Source organism: Mercenaria mercenaria, chromosome 4 (assembly GCF_021730395.1).
Source record: "Mercenaria mercenaria strain notata chromosome 4, MADL_Memer_1, whole genome shotgun sequence".
NCBI classification, from domain to species: Eukaryota; Metazoa; Mollusca; class Bivalvia; order Venerida; family Veneridae; genus Mercenaria; species Mercenaria mercenaria.
Genome location: NC_069364.1, coordinates 32899013 through 32924771, shown reverse-complemented (window position 1 = coordinate 32924771; position 25759 = coordinate 32899013). Strand labels below are relative to the sequence as shown.

Genomic DNA, 25759 nt, shown 5'->3' with positions numbered 1-25759 from the left:
ACAGCTGTAAAATTCAGAGAAAACAAACAAACAAAAACTCTTTTTCAAGACACTTGAAAGATTCTCTGAAAGATGAAATAAACAACTGCTACGATTTTAAGCAAAGAAGTTGAATAAAAAAAAATGTTATGTTCTCAGATACTTAGTTTATTTTAATATGTAATATAATGCAAACAGAGAAAATGTTGAATAAGCTTGGGAATTTATGTTAATCATAACTGATCCGTAGCGCCAAAGAGCTGACAATACATAATCTGTCACTTTTTCCAGACCGTTTTAAAATGCCACAAAATCAATTATCACAAAAAATACCTACTTTTTTTTTGAAAAATATATAGATTGTACCATTGGGTAAGCATATTATAAAAAAGATGACTCTTGATTTGTTTTATTTGAAAATAAAAACATTACAACCCACACCGCTAATTAATTCGCTACGAATTGCGAGGTCCAGCTTTCACCTCCAAGGTAATTTGCATAATCGACTGCTCCGGATGTGACGTCATGCCGACCTGATCACCCTAGTAGTCGCTGTTTTCACACAGAATCAAGAACACATTTTTGCAGCATATTGAATCTAGTTATAGGTCACATGATCAAAACAAATGTCGGTTTCAGAATCGATCACGTGATCAATTCAAGCGTCTTTATATTCTTACGCTTAAGTAGATCTATTATCAGTTATATTTACAAGGCATTTTAGTTTTCTTCAGATACTGTTGTTAATATAAAATGTGTAGATCTATTTAATCATATCTGGATCAAAAATACAATTGCAAAACGTCAGAATTGAAGTTATGTTTGGTCAATACTTTGGAACTTGTTTTGTTTGTGTTGTCAGGTTGGTCATAAGCTCGGCAAGGAAATTGACAGACGGTTTGTTAAATCTGGGGCACTGCCCCCCAAAATAACGCTTAGCTCATTTACATTGGCATATTATCGATGTTGTGCAAATATGACTAACGTTATTTCAATGCATGGATTTTATTAATTTCTTTTTTATCCTTGCACATTTCTCGCGTTGTTTCAAGGATATCAGTTTTACATAGGAATTTTACATTGTGAAAATGGCCTAGCCCTTAAATAAACTGCAAAGCGGTTCACAAAATATTACTCTACAATTAATTCAAAATGAATGTATAGTTACCTCGCATATTCGGCCAGAAACACAAACAGGGTGACAATTACCAGCAGTTCCCTCGCCATTCTGTAATATAGAACAAAATACTTAGTTTGATTGGCTTACGGAATTCGAAAACCAATGCCATATGGGGACTTTTCAGCAAGCTGCCTGAGTGCCGTAAGCTCGGATTGACGCGGACTTCCGTAAGTCAATCACGATTAGTTCGAAGCTCTAAAATATCGTTATAAATTAAGCGAATTTTGTTAACTACAAAACGGCAACTGTTTTTCTTCCAGTCAATCATTTTGTGAGAAAACCAGCCTTTTGCATATATATGGTTAGTGGTTTTTGTCAAACTTGATAGTTCTTCATCTTTCAGTTTGACCCCCATCCCCCTCTTCTGTAGCCAAGTGGCAGAGCGTCAGCTTCGAGTTCGGGAGGTCGTGTGTTCGTTCCCTGGCTGCATTATATCATTGACTTGAAAAATGGTACTAGTAGCTTCATCGCTTGACATTCAGCATTAAGAGGATAGTACTAAGACTAGTCAGCTTGGTGTCAGTATAATGTGACTGCGTGGGGTATCGTGTCATGTGTCTATGGCTTGATATTCCAGTGAGGCTGGACTATAAAGTTTGGTATTGCGCTCACTGCTTAGTGCTACAAGTAGACAACGTCGTTTATATGATTAAAAATGTTGAAGAAGACGCTTACCCCGATTACGCACGCACGCACGCAAGCACGTACACCTTTCAATCTGTATCTATTTACTGGCTGCAGTTGTCCATTAAATTAATTAGTATAGTTACTAATTCAACGGAATTGTTCCCAGATTTGAAGGTCTTGCTTAAAATACCATGTTTCCTAACATTCCTGTAACATTATATTAAAACGATAGTATAATAATATATTTAAAGGTACTTTTAACTTCTGCCGAAGTATATCCGGAGCTTGAACATAACTCGTTTACGTAGCTCATTAGATATTACAAACGGCTCCCAAGAAGAATCAATGTTATCCGTGCCTATTTCGCACATTTGTTTGGTTGTATTTGTTAGGTTATTTACAGTGGTCACCAGAAACCTACATGCATGACTCGTCCAAAAGATGGTTAGTAATTTAATCCGTACTTTGATTCAGTGTTGTTATATTTTCTGGTCCTTTGGGATCATGGAGTTCCGCTTAAGCCGGTGATAGGGGGTGTTAGGGGTTTTGCACTTTCCACTACCTCTCATGAACAGACTCAGTTAAACCGAGTCTGCTATTATTTTGCTTGGATGCATTCTGTGCGTCCGAAGGATCTTCTTATAGATTTTATTCAATGTACAATGTAACGGTTGTAACCAATCCTGGTTCTTTAGCGTGTCAGGTGTATAGTACACATACATAGGTCTCTTATTCCAATGTCAGTAAGTTTAGGTGGAGGAGCGGGGGTTCGTACTCAAGACCCTTGGTTTCGTAGTCATATTCTGTTACCAACGCCCTAAGATTTCACAGAGGACAATACGTCTGAAGTAATTTGATCTCAAGGTTCACTATTGTTGGGAAGTTGCAAATTACTTGTGGAGAACAAGTACTAGTAAGTACTTAAAAAAAAATTGAAACACTGGCGAGGAGAAATGTCTGCCGTTTTTTAACGAATCTGAATTGTCTTGAAATCACCTAAAACATTCATTCAATTATATTCATTTATACACGTATTTAGATTTACTTTATATACAGGTGTATAGAAAGAAAAAATAGTTTAGTTTCGTATAAACAACAGTGGTGCAATAATATCAAGGGTGGTCTATTCCGCCAGACTGCACGTGCGATCTGACATCATGCAAAAAAGTGAACAAAATGTTGCCATTTGAAGAAATCTTTCAATATGGGAATCTTCCAATATCGGGCACCAAAACATTTAAATTAGACGGGCCTGCTCTTTCCTGTTCGATTTGTAAACTTCGCACTAGCCTGAAAATCGTTTTCGGTGAGCAATTCAAAACTTGTTATAGACAAGACCAGTTTGGTTTTGTTAATCATAACACAAGAACGCACAATATACAGCTACGCCTACTTAAGCTGTCACTTCTGTTCAGGAACCTTACTTCGCAAATATATCATGTCATATTAAATTATATATAATTTACAATCACAAAGTGTTATTTTCAAATTCAAACTGAAAATTGTTCTGCAATTCGAATAGGGAAGTAATTACCAGATTGTGCGCTTCAAAATTCGAAACGCGAAGTGCAGACCAACTTGAACAGCGCATTCTTTCTTAAACAAATGAATTGGCAAGTTTCCCGATTAATGTCATATTTTTTTTGAAATTCAAAATGTACTTTATTGTAAACACAACCTGATATATGTTTCTTTATTAAACCAAAAAGACTAAAGCAAAGTGTTATAACTGATAAATAATTTATAGCAAAACCGTTTATAAATAGGTTTAAAACACGGGTTTGCTATACTGAATTATTTCATAATTCATGCACTGTTTTTAAGTCACAATTATTACATTTTAGCGCGGTGTGCTGGACAAGAAAACTACACAAAACGGGCAAATATTTGGTGGATATCTTTAGAGCTGTAGATGATAGGCCTAGTTAGAATCAAAATAATATATCTCAAACGGTGATTTGCTCTTTAATAAAGTAAATGTATCGTACAATACAATGTATGTCGTTCAGCTGCGTCCTCGTGGTATAATTTGAACTTCAAACGATGAATTTATTCCGCAACAACAAATCACAGTTTCTTAATCAAACGTAAAAGTTAAGAGAGCTGTCAAACCTCTATAGATAGCGTAAACGGACGTCACATGGATAGAAAAATTGCGGCAGAAATTAATCCGGTGCTGCCGTTCTAGACTCCCGCGATCGGTGTATGGAGCGCATAAAACGCTCAATGACCGCGCTACTATCAGACATGTGCAAACATGTACAGACATGTACAGGATGATTAACGATTATCAAACAGACATCAGGCAAGTACCGGGTAAAACTAAAATTCTACGCATGAGAAACTTACAAAACTTGAAGAACATTTTTGTACCGGTTACTTGACTGAAAAAACGGGAATACTGTCCCCGCCTCTCGGGTCTCAGCCAAGCCAACACCATCTCTGCTGTCCCCTTCTCCTTCTTCTGTTGTATGCACATGCGAAGATGTTCAGAGTGGCATTCAAGTGGTCAATTTGTGCCTGGATCAGGACTGACTGATACCTCAGGCGGACTCTAACGAGATACCCCATGATGTGTTGATGAAGGCCCTCAAAACTGCAGAATGTCCTCAGCCATAAAATGCAAAAAGATAGATAGATAGAGAGAGAAAGAGAGAGGGGGGAGAGAGGGAGAGAGAGAGAGAGAGAGAGAGAGAGAGAGAGAGCCCGTTTTCGTTTTATTAAGGAGGCAGTAAACAGTTTTCAGTTGTCATAGTGTCAAATTGGCTGGGGGTCAAATTTACAAATAAAAGGCAATTTCCGGGTTGAGGTGCATATATTTGTACTTTGATAAATTGTACTTGAAATAATATTGCTAGAATTGAAGTGTCAGTGGCAAGAATTAGTTTCAGTTATTGTGTGAAAATAAATTAGCCTTGATCTCGAAATTATGACGTAGTGACTTGCAGATGCGAATACATGTCTTCGTTGAGCTAGCTTAAAGTGGAGCCGTCATTTTGACTAAGGCCTCAGGAAAATTGAAATAGTGAAAAACCGATTCGGATGGCACATACATTTGACATTTTTTCAGATTTTCAGTGTTATCGGAGTAAGAAACCGTGTAGCAGTTGGTACTATTATTTGCAGGGAATTTCCTGCAGCGATTTTGCAAATTTAACTTTTTTGTCATGAGATTTCGCAGTCTGGATGGCCCAAAATTCAGTGCTTGTAAACTGAAAACTAGATACTAGCCATGTATTGCAGATGGTTTGTAATGATACATATACAGTCATTATTTCAGGTGTTAAGTTACAGACTTTTGTGTAAGGTTTTTAAAGTTAAGTAGGCGACTGTAGACCGTGAATCTCTTGCAACTGTTTACTGCCTCCTCCTAATAAAAGAAGTGTCTACCGTTTCGGTAACCAGTAACAGGACGCCTAGCCTGCGCTTTAGCTGTTCGATGACCGAATGCATAGCCTATCCTCCAAGCCTAGGGTTTTCTAGGCTGATCACAACCAAAACAAATGTAAGCCTCCGCAGGTCTAGTCACAGGTAGTCCAAATATAAATAGTACTAATCCCTTTTCCTTTCATAGAGCATTTTCTTAATAGCAACGAAATTCAGCGGGTTGTATTTAACGAACTGTAGTTTTCTTATATAAAAGTTAACACCCTACTTTCTTTTTTTTTTCTAAAGTAGCGATATATAGTTCTTTATGGGAATATAAGTCTCTGAAACTCTGATATGCTAGAAAATGTCGAAAACCGTTTTAAAGTAAGTGGATTTTATATGAAATAAAGAACAAACGGATTTAGTGGTGTTCAGCCTCTAGACGTCTGGTACTCATGAGTCATGCAATTTGTAAATGAATAGTGTAATGAATTAATATAATTTATTATATTTTGTTTGTCCAGGATAGCAATGTCTATCTACAGCTATTGTAGACAGCATTATTCGATTGCTGTTTTTTTATAGGTAAAGAACGGGATTTTGATGAATTCAAAAACTGTTACAATAAATTATTGCAAGTTGTTATGTAAAGTGAAGATTTAAACAGGTTGATAGTATATTTATGCAAGCAGTTAGCTTAAATGTTTTCGTTGACGGACTATATAGATAATGTAGATCTTCTATGAAACAATAATATTTTGACTGGCAGAGGCGTTCCTAGATGATTTTGAACTGTACGCCAGATAGACAAGCAGCATAACTATGAGCCATTAGCGATGCTACGAGTATGGGGTAGATGAGAGAGAGAGTCTCGACTGGATTGAGTAAGGATATTCTATTTTTGTTGTTATCGTTTTAGAAATCATCGTAATGTTTAGATTTCATGCATGACTTCTACATCCGCATTTTGACAGATTTTTGATAAATGCGTCTACCCATACATTGCGAATGTTTCAGGTTTCATCAAATAACACATTTTCTAGAAAACTTAAACAACATCAGTTTTTTGCAAACGAAAATTCAAACTGCGTAAATTGCTTTCACACTTGGTAACCTGCTATGTTCGGCGCAGGATTTGAAAACTTTAGTGGTGTTAGTGTTCTTCTTATTTCAGTTATAAAAACAAATAACCAGTAAAATCACCTTACTAGTCTTATCACGTAATAAATGAAGTTTCTAAAGCCGATTTAGAATCCTGAAATGATGCCATTTTAAGCCAAAACGGTGAAGTTAAATGTTAAACTTTACACCAATTTCAGCAATTATAAAGCTTATAGCCACATTTCTTTGAAAATATTGCAAAACAAAGCAATATCTTTATGGACTATATTAATCGACCTTTTTCCTGTCATCCTTCCAAATCCTAATGTCTTGAACGGTGTTTTAGTGAAGATTTTTAAGTTTGAAATACACCATATACACGAATAACGTCGATGTTTGGCGCAGGATAAAGAAATTGTGGCGATGGTCGGGAGCAGGTTATTGTAAACTTCATCACAGATATCGGAATGACCGTTATTGACACTGTTAAGCAAATTTTTAAAACTTCATTTATTAATTGATAGGACTAGTAAGGTGATTTTACTAGTTATTTGTTTTTATAAGCCGAAATAAGGAGAATACTAACACCACGAACGTTTTCAAATCAATGCTTCGATCCTGCGCCGAACATAGCATCCTGCGACGAACATATCCGGTTTCCTAGTGTGGCTTTGGTATTTCGGAATCCTGATCTGGATCTAGATTAATAGATTGAATTGCACATCGATATTGACATTAAATGTTATATTAAGCGCAAGCTTTTTTATTTGAGTATTTTTGTTCTCCATTTGCATGCTTCAATACAAATGTTTTACTTGGGGTCTCCACGGCCGAGTGGTTAAGGTCGCTAACTTTTAAATCACTTGCACCTTAACGATGTGGGTTCGAGCCTCACTCTGGGCGTTGAATTTTTCATATGAAGAAACCATCAAGCTGGGTTACGGAAGGTCGTTGGTTCTACCCGGGTGTCCGCCCGTAGAGAGCACCTGGGGAAAAAACTAAATGAAATGTTGCCAATAGGACCAGCTTTTATCAATATATTCTTTTTTTTTGTAAACAATAAATGATTTCGAACAGGAACAATATCGAAGGTGTTACCATTGCCCGTTCCTGGGCGGTGCCATCAGTGTTCATTTTGTCATCGCAGTCTATCGTGCATGCATGTGTGCATGTGTGCGTCTGTGTTTCCATTTAAGGCGGGCCTTTTTGGCGTTATGCGGCTCTGGCTGTATTTGCCGTGCCTTATGCTTGCAAGGAAAACGAATTTGATAAATCTCATGCAGATGATACTGTTAAACGAAGACCTACCCCACTTTAGGATTTACATTTTATTGCATTTTCGCACTTAAATAAGTTTTATTTTTAATTTTCCCGGTGTCAAATTTAATTCAACCTCCTATTTTGTTTTCATTTTTGCGTTAATTTATGATAGAACTGCCATGAAAAATAAGTGTAGGAAAAAGTGATGTTCTATAATGATACGTAAAGACGACCTGAAGTAGTCGGGGTTTTTTTCATAGAAAACAAAGGATTTGAATTGCTGAACTTCAACCGTAATGACATTTTAATTAAAACAACAAATTCTTATTTTTGTTATCATGTTTGAGGCATGACATAAGCATGATGAAAGAGAATTTTCTAATATTTCTTATTTCCTTCTGACTGTATTTTTTCTATTTATATTACTTTTGAAACTTCCTCTAGACACAATAGCAACAATACCATTGAAATTCTTTTAAAATACGACAGTAACTTCTTAAGCAGCATTTTACCACAGATATGTATAAGATGTAGCTCAGCAATTTATTATCTTAAGTATGATACAGTATATAACGAAAACTGCTAGATGGCAATGTAGGGGCCATTTTACCGACCGGCTAAGCCTGCCAGTTATTCCCCAGATGTATGTCATCGGTTTGATTTTCACATCCGTTATTCGTCAGTTTCCGTGTGTTCCTTGTTAGTAATCTTCGACTGAACATGCTGTCAGTCTCAGGAACACCTCCGGTCGACCTGTTGCGTATCAGGTAGTAGTCCGGCGGCGAATCGGGTTCATCAAAAAAACGCGAACTGAACAAGAACAGGACAAGAAACCCACATGATCGGAACTAAAAGCATGCCATCGTAAAGATACCGTATATTCAGCAATGGAGTCCGTTCCAAGTTTTGTGCATTCTTAGAACTGTCCACCGGATTGAACGGACTTCGCCTGAGACTGTCGCCGAATGAGAAACGGACAAGAAACGCATGCCCACGAAGACGAAAGGATTGAAAATTTTGATCTCAGTTGGAGGTCCGTTAACGCTATCCGGAAGGGGTGACAGATGCTAAAGAAAGTGAGCGTACTCTATAATATATGTAGAAATTCTGACTGCGCTGATCACGCATTCAATCATATTTATAAAATGGAGCTCTGAATAATTCTGATTTATGACTATGAATATTTTTTTAAAGTTGCTTGATCTGATTTCAAAAGCTAATATTAAAAAGTACAACTAGGACTGAATTGAACAAAATGTGGAAATGAATCAGAACCATAAAATGATTAAAAGCCGTTTTACAGAGTGAATAACAAGCGCATTAAAAAGACATTTTGGTTTTACATGTACAGGAAATGAAAATTCCTTTTAATCATGTTTTGGAAAATTTTAACCTTTAAACTTTTATTTTCATACAGTGGAACTGCGATATATTTCACGGTTTTTATTTTAATAATTCAGTGAAAATATTTGTAATTTAAATAAAACAAAATAATACAATATACCTGAATTTCATCAATATATTATCTCCTTTAAGTTTATATTATATTGAATGACAAATTCATATAACACAATGCACGCACCCGCTTCTACTTAATTAAAACTAGAATAAACTAGATTTAAATACCCGGAAGATTGAAAGTCGTTTCAACGAGAGCAGAGCAACAAATCGGTACAGCAATTTTGTAAAAAAACAGAAGTTTCAATGCGTATAAAAATATAAGATTAACAAAAAGACTATATCTGCTTGATTTCTTTTGTATAGAAACTTACAAATTGTAAACGGTTTACGATTACTTTTGCTTTGTTAAGGTATGATCAGTTTGCAATTACCTTCGTCAGAAGGCTTTTGTTATTGACGGTACATTTTTTTTTCATTTGATTCAATTTCAGATAATTATGTATAATTTACAACGCAATTTCTGTTTCAGTCTGGTTAAGTATTAAGCGCCTGTGCATGATTTTATGTTCGGATAAGCAAAACTTTGCAAGAAAGATTTTTACAGGATTGTTCTCAAGTGTTTTCGAATCAGTCCCAGTAAGACAGCACAGCACGCTCGACTTTTCTCAGTGCTTGACTCTGAATTAGAGCTTTGCCAGTAAAAAATCCAAGTTAAAAAGGGACATAACTCTGTCAAAATTCAAATCAGAGTAATGGGGATTGTTCTTCCTGCTGTAGACTTTGATAATAAATAACAATTTCAAGTTTCAAGTCAAAAGCTTTGAAAGTAACATAGATATTTGACTTTATCAAAAACTTCAACAAAAAATTCCAAGATAAAAAGGGGCATAACTCTGACTAAATTCAAGTCAGAGTTATGGAAGTTGTTTCTCCTGGTGTACACTTTGATGGTTAATAACTATTTGGAGTTTCAAGTCAAAAGCATTAACAGTAACAGAGATATTTGATTTTATAAAAAAACTTTAATCAGAAAATTACAAGTTAAAAAGGGGCATAACTCTGTCATATTCAAATCAGAGCTATGGGAGTTGTTTCTTCTGGTATAGACTTTGATAGTAAATAACTATTTTAAGTTTCAAGTCAAAAGCTTTCATAGTAACAGAGATATTTTACTTTATCAAAAAAAAAAAAAAATAATAATAATAACAAAAAATCTAAGTAAAAAAGGGGCATAATTCTGTCAAAATTCAAATCAGAGTTATGAGTTATGGGGATTGTTTTTCTTGGTGTAGACTTTGATGGTAAATAACTATTTTAAGTTTCAAGTCAATAGCTTTGATAGTAACAGAGATATTTGACTTTATCAAAAACTTTGACCAACGGCGATGCCGACGCCGACTTCGGTGCGAGTGCAATAGCTCTACTTTTTCATCGAAATATCGAGCTTATAGATAAACGCACGCACACGCGCAAGGACGTATGTGCCAATTAATACTCACATGTATAGCTTAATGCGTGAATGTATAAAATGATTTATTAAATGTTAAATTTGCGTCCACATTCACGTATGCATGCATAGCTAATAGATGGATCCGTACCACGGTAGACTCTAGGAGTACTATGCCTACCTTACATCTGCATACTTGATGCTCAGCTGGACCTATATACGTATCTTATTTTCACATAAAGTGTCCCCCACTCTCCAGGACCTATACGCTTACTCTTCTACCGCATGCAGTGTCACGGTACTCAGGGCCTATACGCTTACCCATTTGCCGTATAAAGTTGCCCAGTTCCCAGGACCCTTACCTTTACTCATCTACTGTATAGTGTCATAGTCCCTAGGACCTATTTGTTTAGCTATCTATCGCATATAGTTTCTCACTTCCCGGAACCTATACGCTTACCTTTCTACCGCATGAAGTTTCCCAGTCCCCAAGACCTATATGCGTATCTTATTTTCACATAAAGATTCCCAAGTCCTTGCTACGTTTCGTTACCAAATTCTGTTCAGTAACCCTGGTAATGTCCAGATAAGTAATCGCCGGACTGACATGGCGATCGGAACGTATTTAGCATGAATATATCTTATAAACTCATGGCAATTGTTCAATTTCGCGTCAGATGTTCTAAAATTTCATTTTTATTATCTATAAAATCAACCTATTTGACCTACTAATTTTAAAATAATGTTTGTTTCTAACTGAAGTTTTCATATTTTACAATGGTACATATTGAAATATGTCTGGCCTTCAAGCATTTTAGATTATTTTAAATGTATATGCTTATAAAATAGGAAAAATATCTCAAACAATGATTTGTTCTATAAAGAAATCTGTATTTGTCGTTCAAATGCGTATCTTTATAACAGTCTGGCCATGCCCTCGTCATATAATTCCTTTTATTTTATGTTTTCCAGTGAATTATAGAGTTTTCTCAGTGAAATAAAAGTGATAATCCACAGTTTTGAAACAGTAGATTATCATTTTTATTTTCACTGTTTTTGCCGAACTTGATCCGGTCCTCCGTTGCAATTGAAGTCAAATTGTATACCGTGCGTTATGAATACTGGGGACCATAATGACGGTGACGTCGTTAAAATGACGTCATTTGTGTTATGCTTTCTGTTGATCTTTCCCGCGATTTTCGACATCTTTATAAATCACGCAATAGAAATAGAGTTTTACACATAAAATAAAAAGAAAATTTGTTTGTTTCAGTGAAATATCATTTTTATTTCACTCGTGAGCACCAAAAAAGGTCATTTTCACTCGTGGCTACGCCACTCGTGAAAATATCAGTTTTTGATGCGCACTTGTGAAATAAAATTGATATTTCACTGAAACAAACAAATATCCTCTATCTCATCTGAAGTCCAAACAGTTTTATTCAACGACAAAACACTGTTTTGGGTATATTTTATCATCAATAGATGACTATATGGTGTATATTTTATCATCAATATATGACTATTATTTCACTGCAGTAGTCCCGTAATATTAATCAGCAATGTGCGCATTGCCCGTATGTGATTTTCCGCATTTTCTGTTTTCGATAGAACTCTCAGTGCGAGTTGCGCTATATTTACGCACAAAGGTGCTGAACACAGAATATGCTGAGTATGTATGATCACATATTATTACAATCATGCACGTCCCTTAAGCAGTTGTTTGTAATATCACGTGTTAATAAAGTATTTTTGACCCAAACGACAATTACAGGCGACACAGATCTCAAGGATTGAAATGTTTGAAGGGTTCAAGAAGGAAGTAACCTTGAACAAAAACATTTTTCTTTGCTGTAATAGTTGAATACCTGTACAAATTTGAAATAACAACGATTTAGAAATAATCGTACTTAATTTTTAAGAAACAATATATAGCAAAACCGTGTTTTATTTCGAACGACGCATAATCGCCAAATGCATAATGCATATCTCAACGTAATTAAGCATAAAATAAAAATGATATTTGTTTGTTTTTCGTGAATATAGAATATCTCACTGAGAAGTGAGAAAATTTTCACATTTTCATTCGCGCTACGCTCTCATGAAAATACTCACTTCTCAGTGAGATATATTTAAGAAATAATTTATAGCAAAAGAGTGTTTTAACACTATTTATGCACAATGGGCGGTTATACGTCGGGCGTAATAATATCAGGAGGGCGCAGCCCGATAGAAATTATTTGTACGACGTATTACCGCCAGAGTGTATAAATAGTGTACAAACACGGTTTTTCTATAAATTATTTCGATTCTAATAATGCCCTTAATCTATAACAGTAGATAAAATATAGAAGCGCTCTTTCTTTGTCGCAACAAAGAACTTTGACGTCACCGCACGTTAACGTGACGTCAATCTAGCGTAAGAGTGTTTTAACAGTGACAAGCATACTAGAATCCATATTCACACAAAACAAACAAATATCCTCTATGTAATAAAGCTTTTTATCACATGTTTGACGTCGTGGGAGTAAATAAAGCCATTACATACATTTGATAATACACTATTGTAATAAAGCTTTGACGTTGGCGTCGTTTATCTACAGGCTAGGAGGCGTTTGTCGAATTTACTTGGTCTATAATATAATAGGTAAAGAAAAATGAAATTTTGATGTTTCAACAGGAAAAGTTTAGCCTACATGTGGTGAAAAATTTGTGTCTTTCCAGATTGAATTTATTAATTAAACTCGTTGAATAAAATGATACAAGAGGACCATGATGGTCCTGAATCGCTCACCTGTTCCCACATGACCCAGTTTTGAGTATGACGTCGTTTTTTCTATTATTTGACATAGTTACCTAGTTTTTGAGCTTATGTGACCCAGTTTTGAACTTGACCTAGATATTATCAAGATAAAAATTCTGACCAATTTTCATGAAGATCCATTGAAAAATATGGTCTCTAGAGAGGTCACAAGGTTTTTCTATTATTTGACCTATTGACCTAGTTTTCGAAGGTACGTGACCCTGTTTTGAACTTTATCTAGATATCATCAAGGTGAACATTCTCACTAATTTTTATGAAGATCTCATGAAAGATATGGCCTCTAGAGAGGTCACAAGGTTTTTCTATTTTTATACCTACTGGCCCAGTTTTTGACTGCACGTGACCCAGTTTCGAAACTGACCTAGATATCATCAAGATGAACATTTAGATCAATTTTCATGAAGATCCATTGAAAAATATGGCCTCTAGAGAGGTCAAAAGATTTTTTTCTAATTTTAGACCTACTGACCTAGTTTTTATTCGCAGTTGACCCAGTTTCAAACTTGACCTAGATATCATCAAGCTGAACATTCACACCAACTTTCATACAGATCCCATGAAAAGTACGGCCTCTAGAGAGGTCACAAGGTTTATTTATTATTTGACCTACTGACCTAGTTTTTTGAGACACGTAACCCAGTTTCAAACTTGATCTAGATATCATCAAGGTGAACATTCTGACCATTTTTATGAAGATCCATTCAAGGGTATGGCCTCTAGAGAGGTCACAAGGTTTTTCTATTTTTAGTCCTACTGACCTAGTTTTTGATTGCAGTTGACCCAGTTTCAAACTTATCCTATATATCATCAAGATAAACATTCAGACCAACTTTCATACAGGTCCCATGAAAAATATGGCCTCTAGACAGGTCACAACGTTTTTACATTATTTGACCTACTGACCTACTTTTTGACGGCACGTGACCCAGTTTCGAACTTCTCTTAGATATCACCAAGATGAACATTCTGACCAATTTTTATGGAGATCCATTCAAAAGTATGGCCTCTAGAGAGGTCACAAGGTTTTTCTATTTTTATACCTACTGACCTAGTTTTTGACCGCACATGACCCTGTTTCAAACTTGACCTAGATATCATCAAGTTGAATATTCAACCAACTTTCATATAGATCCCATGAAAAATATGGCCTCTAGAGAGGTCACAAGGTTTTTCTATTATTTGATCTACTGACCTAGTTTTTGATGGCACGTGACACACTTTCAAACTTGACCTAGATATCATCAAGGTGAAGATTCAGACCAACTTTCATACAGATCCCATGAAAAATATGGTCTCTAGAGAGGTCACAAGGTTTTTCTATTATTTGACCTACTGACATAGTTTTTGAAGGCACGTGACTCACTTTCAAACTTTACCTAGATATCATCAAGATGAAGATTCTGACTAATTTTCATGAAGATCTCATGAAATATATGGCTTCTAGAGAGGTCACAAGGTTTTTCTATTATTTGACCTACTGACCTAGTTTTTGACGACACGTGACCCAGTTTCAAACTTGATCTAGATATCATCAAGTTGAACGTTCTGACCAATTTTCATGAAGATCTTGTGAAATATTTGGCCTCTAGAGTGGACACAAGGTTTTTCTATTTTTAGATCTACTGACCTAGTTTTTGACGGCACGTAACCCAGTTTCCAACTTGACCTAGATATCATCAAGGTAAACGTTCTTTCTAATTTTCATGAAGATCTTGTGAAATATTTGGCCTCTAGAGAGGTCACAAGGTTTTTCTTTTTTAGACCTACTGACCTAGTTTTGATGGCACATGACCCAGTTTCGAAATTTTTCTAGATATCATCAAGATGAACATTCTGACTAATTTTCATGAAGATCTTATTAAATATATGGCCTCTAGAGAGGTCACAAGGTTTTTCTATTTTTAGGCCTACTGACTTAGTTTTTGACGGCACGTGACCCAGTTTCGAACTTATCCTAGATATCATCAAGATGAACATTCTGACCAACTTTCATAAAGATCCCACAAAAATGTGACCTCTAGAGTGGTCACAAGCAAAAGTTTACGGACGCACGGACGCACGCACGCACGGACGCACGCACGGACGACGGACGTCGCGCGATCACAAAAGCTCACCTTGTCACTTTGTGACAGGTGAGCTAAAAATGAAAAGACACTCATGTGATATCCTCTATGACGTCGACGTCATTTATGGTATTATTATGAAGGAGACGTTGCGATAGTAAAATTGACTTGTTTATATAGTAAAATGTGTACTTTTACACGCAACCGCGATGCGCCACCTTGATAATTCCTTCACCTATTTTTAAAGTCTACCTAAATTATATCCGAGTACAAACAACAGAAGGCCCCTATAGTCCGGGACTTACCTATAATAAAATCATAACAGGGAGCGGGATCTTTTTAAAAAGGGTACAAGGACACCAACATTTTACTTTTCATAAAAGGTTATGGTACAAGAGTGAAGAAAGAAAGAAAATCAAGCCTGAACAATTCACGAACATTGACGCTACACAATCAGACATGACACATCTGAAGTAACCAATAGCTTGAAGAAGAGCAGAAGTTCAATGATTTTGCTAAATGTAAAACATATTTTTTCTATATTTAATATGCTGTCATTTTTGGTTCATATTTGCAATTCACAAAGCCATCTTTTCAAATAACTATGTATGGTTCATTAAAACTGTGAAGGGCAATTCAAGTATTCTATTTCATTCTTTAATATGTTTGTTCTCCGTTTAAGCGTAAATGTAAATTTTCAAACTGTAGCACGGATATAGTAATATCATGATATCGTATAACGAGAGATAACTTTTGAAGAGTTATAATGAGAAAAAAACGTTTTGTTTCCTTCCCCCTAATAACATATTAAAAGAGAAAAACCTAAAACTACTGTTTATGTAAAACCTACAAATGTTCACCAATATGTACATTATAAATAATGCAAGGCAAGTGGCAGGACGTGATGGTTGCACACTTACTTCAGGCGAGCGAAATAGTTGCAAACTTGCAAAATGGCTGATATTTGCTAAAGCTTGTTTTTTCCATCAGGTAAGTGGGTTTCTATGGTATTTCGAACTCTATGGATGTGTGCATGCATCAGTTCTATGACTACGTCACACTCGGTTGTGCGTTTCAGCGTCGTAGATTTCGAACTGTCAAAGTTATTGAACGTATAAAATGGTCATGTGCGTATTTTTGATATTTTGACGGCGTTGTTTCTAGTCGATTTGTTAATTATTATGATCAAACTAGCCTGTTTTGGGGCCCTTAAACGTGACAAAACAACTATTTGTGAAGAAATTGATAAAAGTTTGGTTCTGCATGTTTCACGAATGATTTCATACTTGTTCAAGATCTTTTTTGTTGCAAATTTCTACTTCAAGCAATTTCGGACGCAAACTTTTACTTGAGTTGATTGTGTCTCTTGTACCAAATATTTCCTGATCAGGTTTGTACATTTTGATGTTTTAAAACAACAATTTGTTTGAAAAGCCTTGTCATATTTTCATGACACTTGATAGGAAGTATTGCGCGACTTACAATTGAATGTGCTGACTTTACTAAAGTATACATGATCTAATTAAACATTTATTTGTAAAGAATTTTAATGTTTTTTCCATATATTAGGTTATAGAAACGTTTCCATTATGCCAAGCTATAAAACAGGCATTGAATTTAGCAAACGAAATGTAAGAAAATGCAATAAACGGCGCATGATAAATGCATAAATGTAAGCCTCTCAAAGATACATTAGTTAAAGCAAAAGAGTTGTCTACTAATACATATACATATTTCAGGTCTAGTAAATGTAAAAGACCACGATGTATACATTGTTTAACAATTTGTGAAAGTGACACTTTTAGCAGTTCACAACATTGTACTTCTTACAAACTGAAGCAAAGTGTAGACTGTACTAGTTACAATGTTATATACATGTATTTAATAACATGTAGAATATGTAATGTACAGTATATCACACTCTATAACGTGATAACGCGACACCACAAGACACCATGACACCGGATCGGACAACGTGACACTATTTTTGTTTTGCAATAAGTATTTTCAATTTTGTCTACAAACAATGTGAATCAATAAAAACAGATGCCTTCGAGGATAGAAAGAGGCACCTAAAGGAATGTTTTCTGAATTAAAAAGACATCCAAATAACCACACAGATGGCTAATTGTTTTGGATATTGAACCGAGGATTTTTTTATCATTTCTGAAGCAAAAGCTTGGCATTACCCACAATAAAATGTCCAACATTCTATCTCTTTTTCTATACCAAATATCCCGGCGAAATCTCCATTACTTCCGAATACGAGGTGTTCAAGTCGGATCGGTAGACCACAAATGTTCAGTCTGACATCACATGATTCGCAGGGAAAGTTCTTACTGACACAAAGTTCTGTCTGACACCAGCATTTGATCCTACGTTTTCTTGCCTTTTTTTCGCTCGGTTTGCAGTGTCTTATCGAATTTACGCGTGTTTTCGGCTATATTTTCTAATGGGGGTTAGCAATTCACCGCAAGTCGGTCGAAATGTAGTCGAAAGAAGTACCCATAAAGAACCCTCAATTTTTCATTTTATTGGCACTTTTTGCTTGTAAAATTGGGGGTTTTCATACGCAGGATGTATTTTCAGTATAATAAGACAGGTTTCATGTTAATTTTCATGTGTTTATGGCAAATGATTCACAGAGAAAACGAAACTAGGTTCGTTTACTGCGCGACGCCCCGCTAAAGTGTCTGTGTCTTCAGTCTGGCGGCGTTTCGTCACAAATCGGTCTACACCCTCTTTCCTTTTCGTTAAACCCAAGAAAACAAACACACGTTTAAACTTTAAGCTCGTTTATTTAACAAATGAGAGAACACGTGGGAGAATGAAGATCCGATACGACGTAAACCCTATTGATTAAAGTACAGACGTCACTAGATAGGCATATTCAATATTTGTTTTGTTTTATGGACAGCAATTTCGACCTTTTTCAAGAACCTTGAAATCCTCTTGTCTGTAACTTGTGCACGTGTAAAGCAATCGTCCCGAAAATACACGCACTTACGATAATGATTTATGCTCATTACTGATAAAGGGTCCTTAAATCTGAAATAACAAAAAAAAAAAATCTGTTATGTGACGAAATATCTCAGGGGCCCGTTTCACAAAAGATTATAAGTTCAGTCCCAAGTTATCTCCTAAGTATGAACTTTGAACACACATTTCTTTGATAGGATATAATCGTATCGTTTTAAAAGGAGTCGTTAATTCAATTTTAGGACAAATCTGTCTTATTTTTGCGCAGTTCGGATTCTAGGAATAGCCGAAGTGCAAAAAGGTAAACGAGTTTACGGCCTTAATAATCCTTTCTTAAATGAGAAATTAGAATAACATTTTGTCATCAAAATAACTTACAATGACAATAAGTATTTAAATCTTATTACAGTAATATATGTTTTAACATTTGTACGTAAATACGCGTCTGATGTGCCAATAAATCTAACGATTAACATCCAAAGCACTTGAACATTTATGCAGTAAGTCACTATTTTAGGTATTTCAGCTAATTTTAGCTGTCGCTTTTAAACGTACCATAGTACAAAACATACTTTCATGTTCTTGATTTCCTACATGTGTAGGTGTACACGTGAACGTTATGAAATCTCATTTTATATTGGATGCGTAATGACGATCATCAGTTTCCATGCCAGTACAATTTCGGCATCCTCCGGTCAATATAGAAAACAACCAAAGAATGCCGAAATCCAGTATGAAAAATACGTAATCGAGGTCACACACGCCTAAATAGTATTCCCCATAATATTCTATTATATAGAACTGGCATTTTTAAAGAGCTTCCAAACATAGCTTGACCCATTTCAACAAATCTTTAAAGAATTATGATAAAACTGACATAAAAGGCCTGTATCTTCTAAAAGAGATTTCTCTTGTCACATTTGCTTATTGTAAAATTGACCTTTACTTCACCAAATACATTCTCTCCCATTTTTTTCTACCAAAGTGTCAAAAATGCATCCACAATGAAGTTTGATAAAAAAAAAGCTCTAATTTATACCTCTGTGGCCATGCCAAGTGAAAATTAGTGTTCGAATACCTGTTCACCATTTCGCGATTAAACCAGATGGTTCCTGTAGGCTAGTCATTTGACGACAGACATTGCGTGTCCACTAACTAAAGATGTTTTCAGAGTGAATGTATGACAACATTACTGTTCGGTTCTACAAAAAAAAATTTACATGTAGAAAAAATATGTTGACGACATTTAAACGCAAGTATATGAACTTACATGGCATACGTGGAGTTTAGAGCTTTGCACCCATGTGTGACGACGCTTCCTCTCTGTACCCTGGAAGGAAGGTGGATCAGTTTTCTTTGATTAATGTCAATAGGGGCCTTAGACACCGTCCTATTTTCATACTGCTCTATGATTAGCTTGCCTGCTTTATTCGTCTTCTTCCAGTCTAAAATAAACATCTCGCCGTAAACTTCAGCAGCAGCCATGTTCGGGAGAACGTAGATCAACCGTCCCTAAAATGTAGGGAAAATGTAAAACACGCAAAAATAATGCCACCTCATGGATGAGTAACAAGAGGACCATGATAGTCCCAGGTCTTTAAATTTTAGGTGAAAAAAACACACACAAAATTGGAGCAGGCTGATGTTCTCTTGGAAGGTCTCATTATAATGATTATCTGCATCCAGCAGTGCACGAGAAGAAGTTGTTAAAAGGTAATCTTATGTTTACCTCCAGTGATTCATAAATGGAGACCGGATACCCCCATTTGAAATGGTTAGAAGAGCACATTGCAATGATGCCACAGACCAAGTTTGATGAAGAGTCATAAAGCAAAATGAAGAAGTCGTTTAAAGCTATATATATTTTTAGCTCCAGCAGCACCTGAAAAGTGTCTTGTGCCCTCATTTAAAAACAAAACAGTTTGAGAGCAGATCTTACAATGAAGCTTCAAACAAGGTTTGATGAAAATTGATCAAACGATTCGTGAAGAGAAGTCGTTTAAAGATATTTCTATATTTAAGCTCTAGTAAGCGACCAAGAATACACACTGAAAAAAAAAAAAGACTTTAGAGAGAACCTCCGTACGATGATGCCACAGAACAAGTATGATGAATATTCATGAAGCGGTTCATGAAAAGAAGACATTAATAGGTATTTCTATCTTTAACTCTAGTAGTCCCTAAAAAGGACCAAGCTTCCCATATTAAAATAAATTTGGGAGAGGATCTTACAACGATGCTAAAGAAATAATTTTGATGAAGATCCATGAGCGATTCACGAAAAGAAATCGTTAAAATATATTTCCATTTTTAGCTCTCAAAGCCGGGTCGGAGTACATTTGAATACATTAGGGAGAGAACCAAAAGATAATGCTAAAGCATAGCTTGATAATCCAACAAAAGATTAATGAGAAGAAATTGTTTCCAAGATATTTCTATTTTTAGCTACAGTATCCCCTTATAAGGAACAAGCGCCCCATTTGAACCAAATTTGGAGAGTACATCATAATAATGCTAAACCAAGTTTGATGAAGCTCTATCAAGCGGTTCGTGAGAAGAAGTCGTTTAAAGTGTTTTTTTCTATTTTTAGTTCTAGCGGCCGCTAAAAGTTGGGGGGTCAAGCGCCCCCAACCAGATGACCTTATGATAATGCTATATACCAAGTTTGATGAAGATTCATCAAGGGGTTCATGAGTAGAAGACATTCAAAGACTTGTCTGTTTTAATTAAACTGCAAGCTAAAACATTGGAACAGACATAACAGAAGACAATGCAATGATGTTACTGACCAAGTTTGGTACAGTTCTGACCAATAATTTCAGAGGAGAAGGACGGACGGACAGACGAACGGACAGCGAGTGATCACAATAATTCACCGTTGCACGAGGCACGGCTTACTCGCAAATGAAGTTTCAAAAATCCTTTAGTTTGGTTATCAGTGCCAATATATACATGTATCCTTAATTCCTCTATATATCCTATAAATCCATGCCAATATATACATATATCCTTGAAACTCCTATATATCCTATAAATCCATGCCAATATATATATATATATATATATATATATATATATATATATATATATCTTTAAAACTATATATCCTATAAATCCGTGCCAATATATATATGTATCTTTAAAAGTCCTATATATCCTATAAATTCATACCAATATAAACATGTATCTTTAAAACTCCTATATATCCTATAAATTTATAAATTTATGAGTAAGCAACGACTTAAATGGCAAAAAAAATCTCCGCTCATGCTTAAGTGCTCCTATTCCCACCCTCCTCCCAATACTCGCCTCCTACCAATAACAACAAAAATACATGTGACTATCAAACATGACTTAAAGCAAAATTGAAGACCGAATAAATGCTGGAATATCCTAATGCCGAGCTTATTCGAGATGTTTAACATAACCAACCAGCATGTTTTCAAAATTTCTGTCTGTAACCGGTACGATGAATTCATCCATGTCGATGACACCGACATATTTGTAACCACGCAGCCGGCTTTGGCAATCGTAAACAAGAATCTGTTCATCGTTCCATGCTTGTACAGTCTTCATGCCAGGCCGGTGTGCAACTGTATCTGGAACAACACATCAACAGTCTTCCGTTATCTTCTGCGATAACATGATATTAATCTACGGAGTATCGTAAGGAAACAGAAATAAATCATTTTACCAACCAAATTCCTCAATAAAAGTGAACATATATATAGTGACACATCATACAATAAATAATATAATCATTAACATCTAATTTTTTTCTTCGATTGTTGAAATTAAACATGAAATTAAACATCGCAAGTCGATTCGTGGATTTGCCGATCCTATTCTGTCGTTCATTTCGCATGAACACCAAAACAAAAATCATTTCATTTCTTAATCATATGTCAACTCGGGTATATTTTCAGTAATATAGCAACCAGTGGCTTTAAGAAAATTACAACGTGTCTGCATGCTGATTTTATGAAAAGCGTGATCCGCATGTATTGCTTTATAAAGAACATGCTGATAAATATTGAACGATATTTTAGAAGTGTATACATTAAATGAAATATGCATCAATAACATTCCGTTTTTACTGAATACTCATTTCTTACGGGTAAAATTTCATTATCTTTCTCCACTAAGACGCGTACATTATAAAAATCAACAACGGCATTAGAAATGTGAATACCCTAAGACCAAGCAATAAGTAATAAGCTTTCTGGGTCTGAGAGTTATGAAAAAATAAATCTTATATTTATTTCTATAACAAATATCAAAAAGGATACACTTTTATAATAACGCCTAAAGAAATGACGTTTTAAATGATGACTTGAATTTAGTACCTACGATTGCGGTAATAACTTTAGTTTTGTTAATTTAGACTCCAAACAAAATATTGAAATCACGCAAAATATTGGAATTTTGTTTTTTCAAACAATTTCTGTACATTTTCTCGGACAGCTCACAACTATAGAAATACAACTACCTGCGTACGACGGCAAGCTGAACGGGATGACATCCACAAACCCCGTTGATTGGTAATACTTGAGTATTTTTGAAACCTCTGACGATATATTGTACTCGTACAAGACCACTTTGCTCACACCCATATATCTATTATATTCCATCCATTCTAAGGTCAAGGGAATGTTTATATCACCATAAATTAACTTCCCACATATAGCAAAACTGAATTTATTTGTCTGTTTTAAAGGATAGTAAGGTTTCACAAAATCATTTCCAGAAATACACACACCCGTTCTACTAATAGTTAGGCCTACCAAATGGGAATGACTGGATCGCTTTTTCAGAATAGTACTTGGGTTTGGACATTCAACTTGCGCTGTCAAGTTAAACATTTCAATCCGTTGGTTGATTCTCAAAGACCGTAGTGTTATTATTTTCCCACCGCCCATTAAATAACAACAGAATTGAACATCCTTGGCAGCCGTTTGATTAATCCACGCATTGACTGCAAATATGTCCCATTCCTTTCCTGCCGATGAATTGACTGCAATAACAGAAAATACGGGGAATTCAGGAATTCCGTAGATCTTTCGTGTGGTGTAAGTTTGTGCATTGTCATTGGCCCCTTCTGTATTAACAGACGGACGTACTACCTTGAATATACAAACAACTGAAGTTGTAATAAATGTATACGAGTTTCATATTCCTTTAGTTAATTTATCAAGAAAACAATATTAAAATTGATTTGATCTAGAAGTATACGAATTTAACCAAATTATGAAAAACAGTTACATGTTTTCTATATTTCCCTATATATTTATGTAAAAACTGACTTCCTCAATCAAATCTATTAAAATGATAAACTTATGAAACGTGTATCTTATTTCGTAAAGGCCAGTAGTTTTAGTTATTAACAGAACAAAATAACTGAAAATCACTTACCATAAGCTTAGTGGTGACTGAAACAAAATTATAAGTCACATAGAGCATTAAAAACACTATCATTAACCTCAATCGTTTGAAAACTTTACATTTCATTTTCAGCAGTTAAACTTGAAACACAAGTATGAATATATCAACATTTGTGTGATGTGATAGAAATGGGTGTACCCTGAGTGCCTTTTCATCTCCACAATTATCATATGAATACTGGTGCGTCTTGGTTGGTTTCGCATCCACAAGTGCGTATTCATTCAATAATATTTTTGCACCTCGAATAATTTCACGTCATGCATACGGATGAAAGAGTCGTTGAAATTGTTCATTTATCGGGTATTATGTTTTTCTCTATGTAATAAAGCTTAGGCTCAGACAAAAATCAAATAATCATGGACTTGAAGTTGAAGCTTACGCATTTAACATTTTCGATATCTTGTACTTTTACATTTGTTGGATGATTTATTTACTGTTTGTTGAACCACCACCGTTATAAAACAAGTTTCATCACTCATTATGGCATAAAGTCGTGGGCTAACGAAGAATATTAAACCGAATAAATGCATATATGTATACAAGTTTAGGTAAATTATGTAAAATTGTGTTCCTTTTAGTAAACCAACACACGTTAAGATAATTCGCCAGAAAATGTGTCGCTGTTTACAATTTGCTTCATCAAAAGGCTCACTTTCAAAGGTCAAAATAAACATAATGTGTCAGAGTTTTGGTTCCCGTATAACATGGAGTATTGAACTAAGAATACTGTCCGGATCATTGATCAGTAAATTATTTTCAAAGACCAATTTATTTTCGTTAATGACCCTTCTCACGTATCTTTGAAAGAACTGTGATTGATAAAAAAACATTTGTCTGGGTGTTTATTGTTTCGCTGTTTGGGTGTACTGTCTGTCTTCTATTGTTGTAAATATAAGCTAATTGAGCTGTATTCTCTTTTCAAACTGATAAGTGATGTCTAACTTATTGAAATTTCTGAGTATTTTAAAATTAGCAAGAAAATATTTCCTGATGTGTCTTTTAAAAATATCAATTGAAGCTTCAGTGAGGGTTATTCCATAATAGCCCGACTGATATACCCTTAAATAGTGGTCAATCTGATTTTGATCGAGTAATAGATTAGTCCGACATATTTATGTTCACTTACTGCATGTTAGAATTCACAACGACTACAACGAAACATTTTGGATCATCTTGACGTATGGGCTAGAAAGTATGTATGAATTAAACAAATACATTTTATTAGAAGAAAATAAGCCGAGAACATATCCCCATTCTTCGAATGTCTAATGTCATTCTTGTTTGAATGCTCAATGTCGTTCGCAATTTGAACGTCCAATATCGTTCGCAATTTGAATGTCCAATGTCGTTCTGGTTTTGAATGTCCAATATCGTTCGCAATTTGAATGTCCAATGTCGTTCGCAATTTGAACGTCCAATGTCGTTCGCAATTTGAATGTCTAATATCGGTCGCAATTTGAATGTCCAATGTCGTTCGCAATTTGAATGTCCAATATCGTTCGCAATTTGAATGTCCAATATCGGTCCAATATCGTTCGCAATTTGAATGTCCAATGTCGTTTCGAATTCGAATGCGCAATGTTGTTCTGGGTTTGAATGACCGACCTATCCATACGCACCTACCGCTTTGTCTTTTTTTTAACATTTCAATAATTGTCCGATTTTTGTTTTCTATCTTAAGGGAAAATGGAACATTGCAAGAGAATGAAATCGCACCTACGTACCTAAAACTCATTAGATTGAAATTTTAATTACAAAATCTCTTTTATGGTGACCCCCAAACACCGCCCGATCTGCGCCTAACCCGTATTTGCATAAATTCTTAATACATTGATCGATTCATTTTGATGATTTTAATAGTAATGCATTTTATTTAAAATGCACGAAATTGAACCTTCCCAGCCAACGTCATATTTTGACTTTGGTTACAGGCCTGCACCTACATTAGCCTTAAATCTCTGAAAAATAATTTCATTAACTGAACTCTAACATCGAATAGTGAAAAAGAAAAACAACCAAAAACGAACAAACCGCGGCCCATCAATTCCACATCACAAAAAGTAACTTAGGGCAAACGCAATTGACCA

General features: G+C 35.2%; 2 protein-coding genes across 3 annotated transcripts in view; both read right to left on the bottom strand.

The window, feature by feature from the left end:
* The window catches only part of LOC123551415 (uncharacterized), a 46581-nt gene extending 37418 nt beyond the window's left edge, over positions 1-9163 (bottom strand). The window contains exons 1-3 of one of the 2 annotated variants that reach the window (XM_045340345.2): positions 9021-9160; positions 1835-1993; positions 1148-1207 (exon numbers count right to left, since the gene is read on the bottom strand). In XM_045340345.2, coding sequence (XP_045196280.2) covers positions 1148-1206 — 59 coding nt within the window. In that variant the 5' untranslated portion in view covers position 1207; positions 1835-1993; positions 9021-9160. Of the gene's footprint in view, positions 1-1147; positions 1208-1834; positions 1994-9020 lie in introns of both variants that reach the window. The other variant, XM_045340344.2, reaches the window with a different exon arrangement.
* A 4648-nt stretch (positions 9164-13811) lies between these two features.
* LOC123551414 (uncharacterized) lies at positions 13812-23843 on the bottom strand. The gene is made up of 5 exons (XM_053540903.1): positions 23643-23843; positions 22720-23353; positions 21663-21829; positions 19501-19742; positions 13812-18299 (listed from the first exon to the last, which is right to left on the bottom strand). Exons 1-5 carry the CDS (start codon positions 23736-23738, stop codon positions 18128-18130), a joined length of 1311 nt encoding a protein of 436 aa, XP_053396878.1. The 5' UTR covers positions 23739-23843; the 3' UTR covers positions 13812-18127.
* Positions 23844-25759: the final 1916 nt, after the last annotated feature.

What these genes read in the sequence shown, in the direction of transcription:
- LOC123551414 (XM_053540903.1), bottom strand. Translation starts at nt 23,738, where the DNA reads ATGAAATGTAAAGTTTTCAAACGATTGAGGTTAATGATAGTGTTTTTA. An exon ending in CAGCTTGCCGTCGTACGCAG is followed by an intron (nt 21,830 to 22,719) that starts GTAGTTGTATTT and finishes GTGTTGTTCCAG; the next exon opens with ATACAGTTGCACACCGGCCT. An exon ending in GAAATTTTGAAAACATGCTG is followed by an intron (nt 19,743 to 21,662) that starts GTTGGTTATGTT and finishes CCTACATTTTAG; the next exon opens with GGACGGTTGATCTACGTTCT.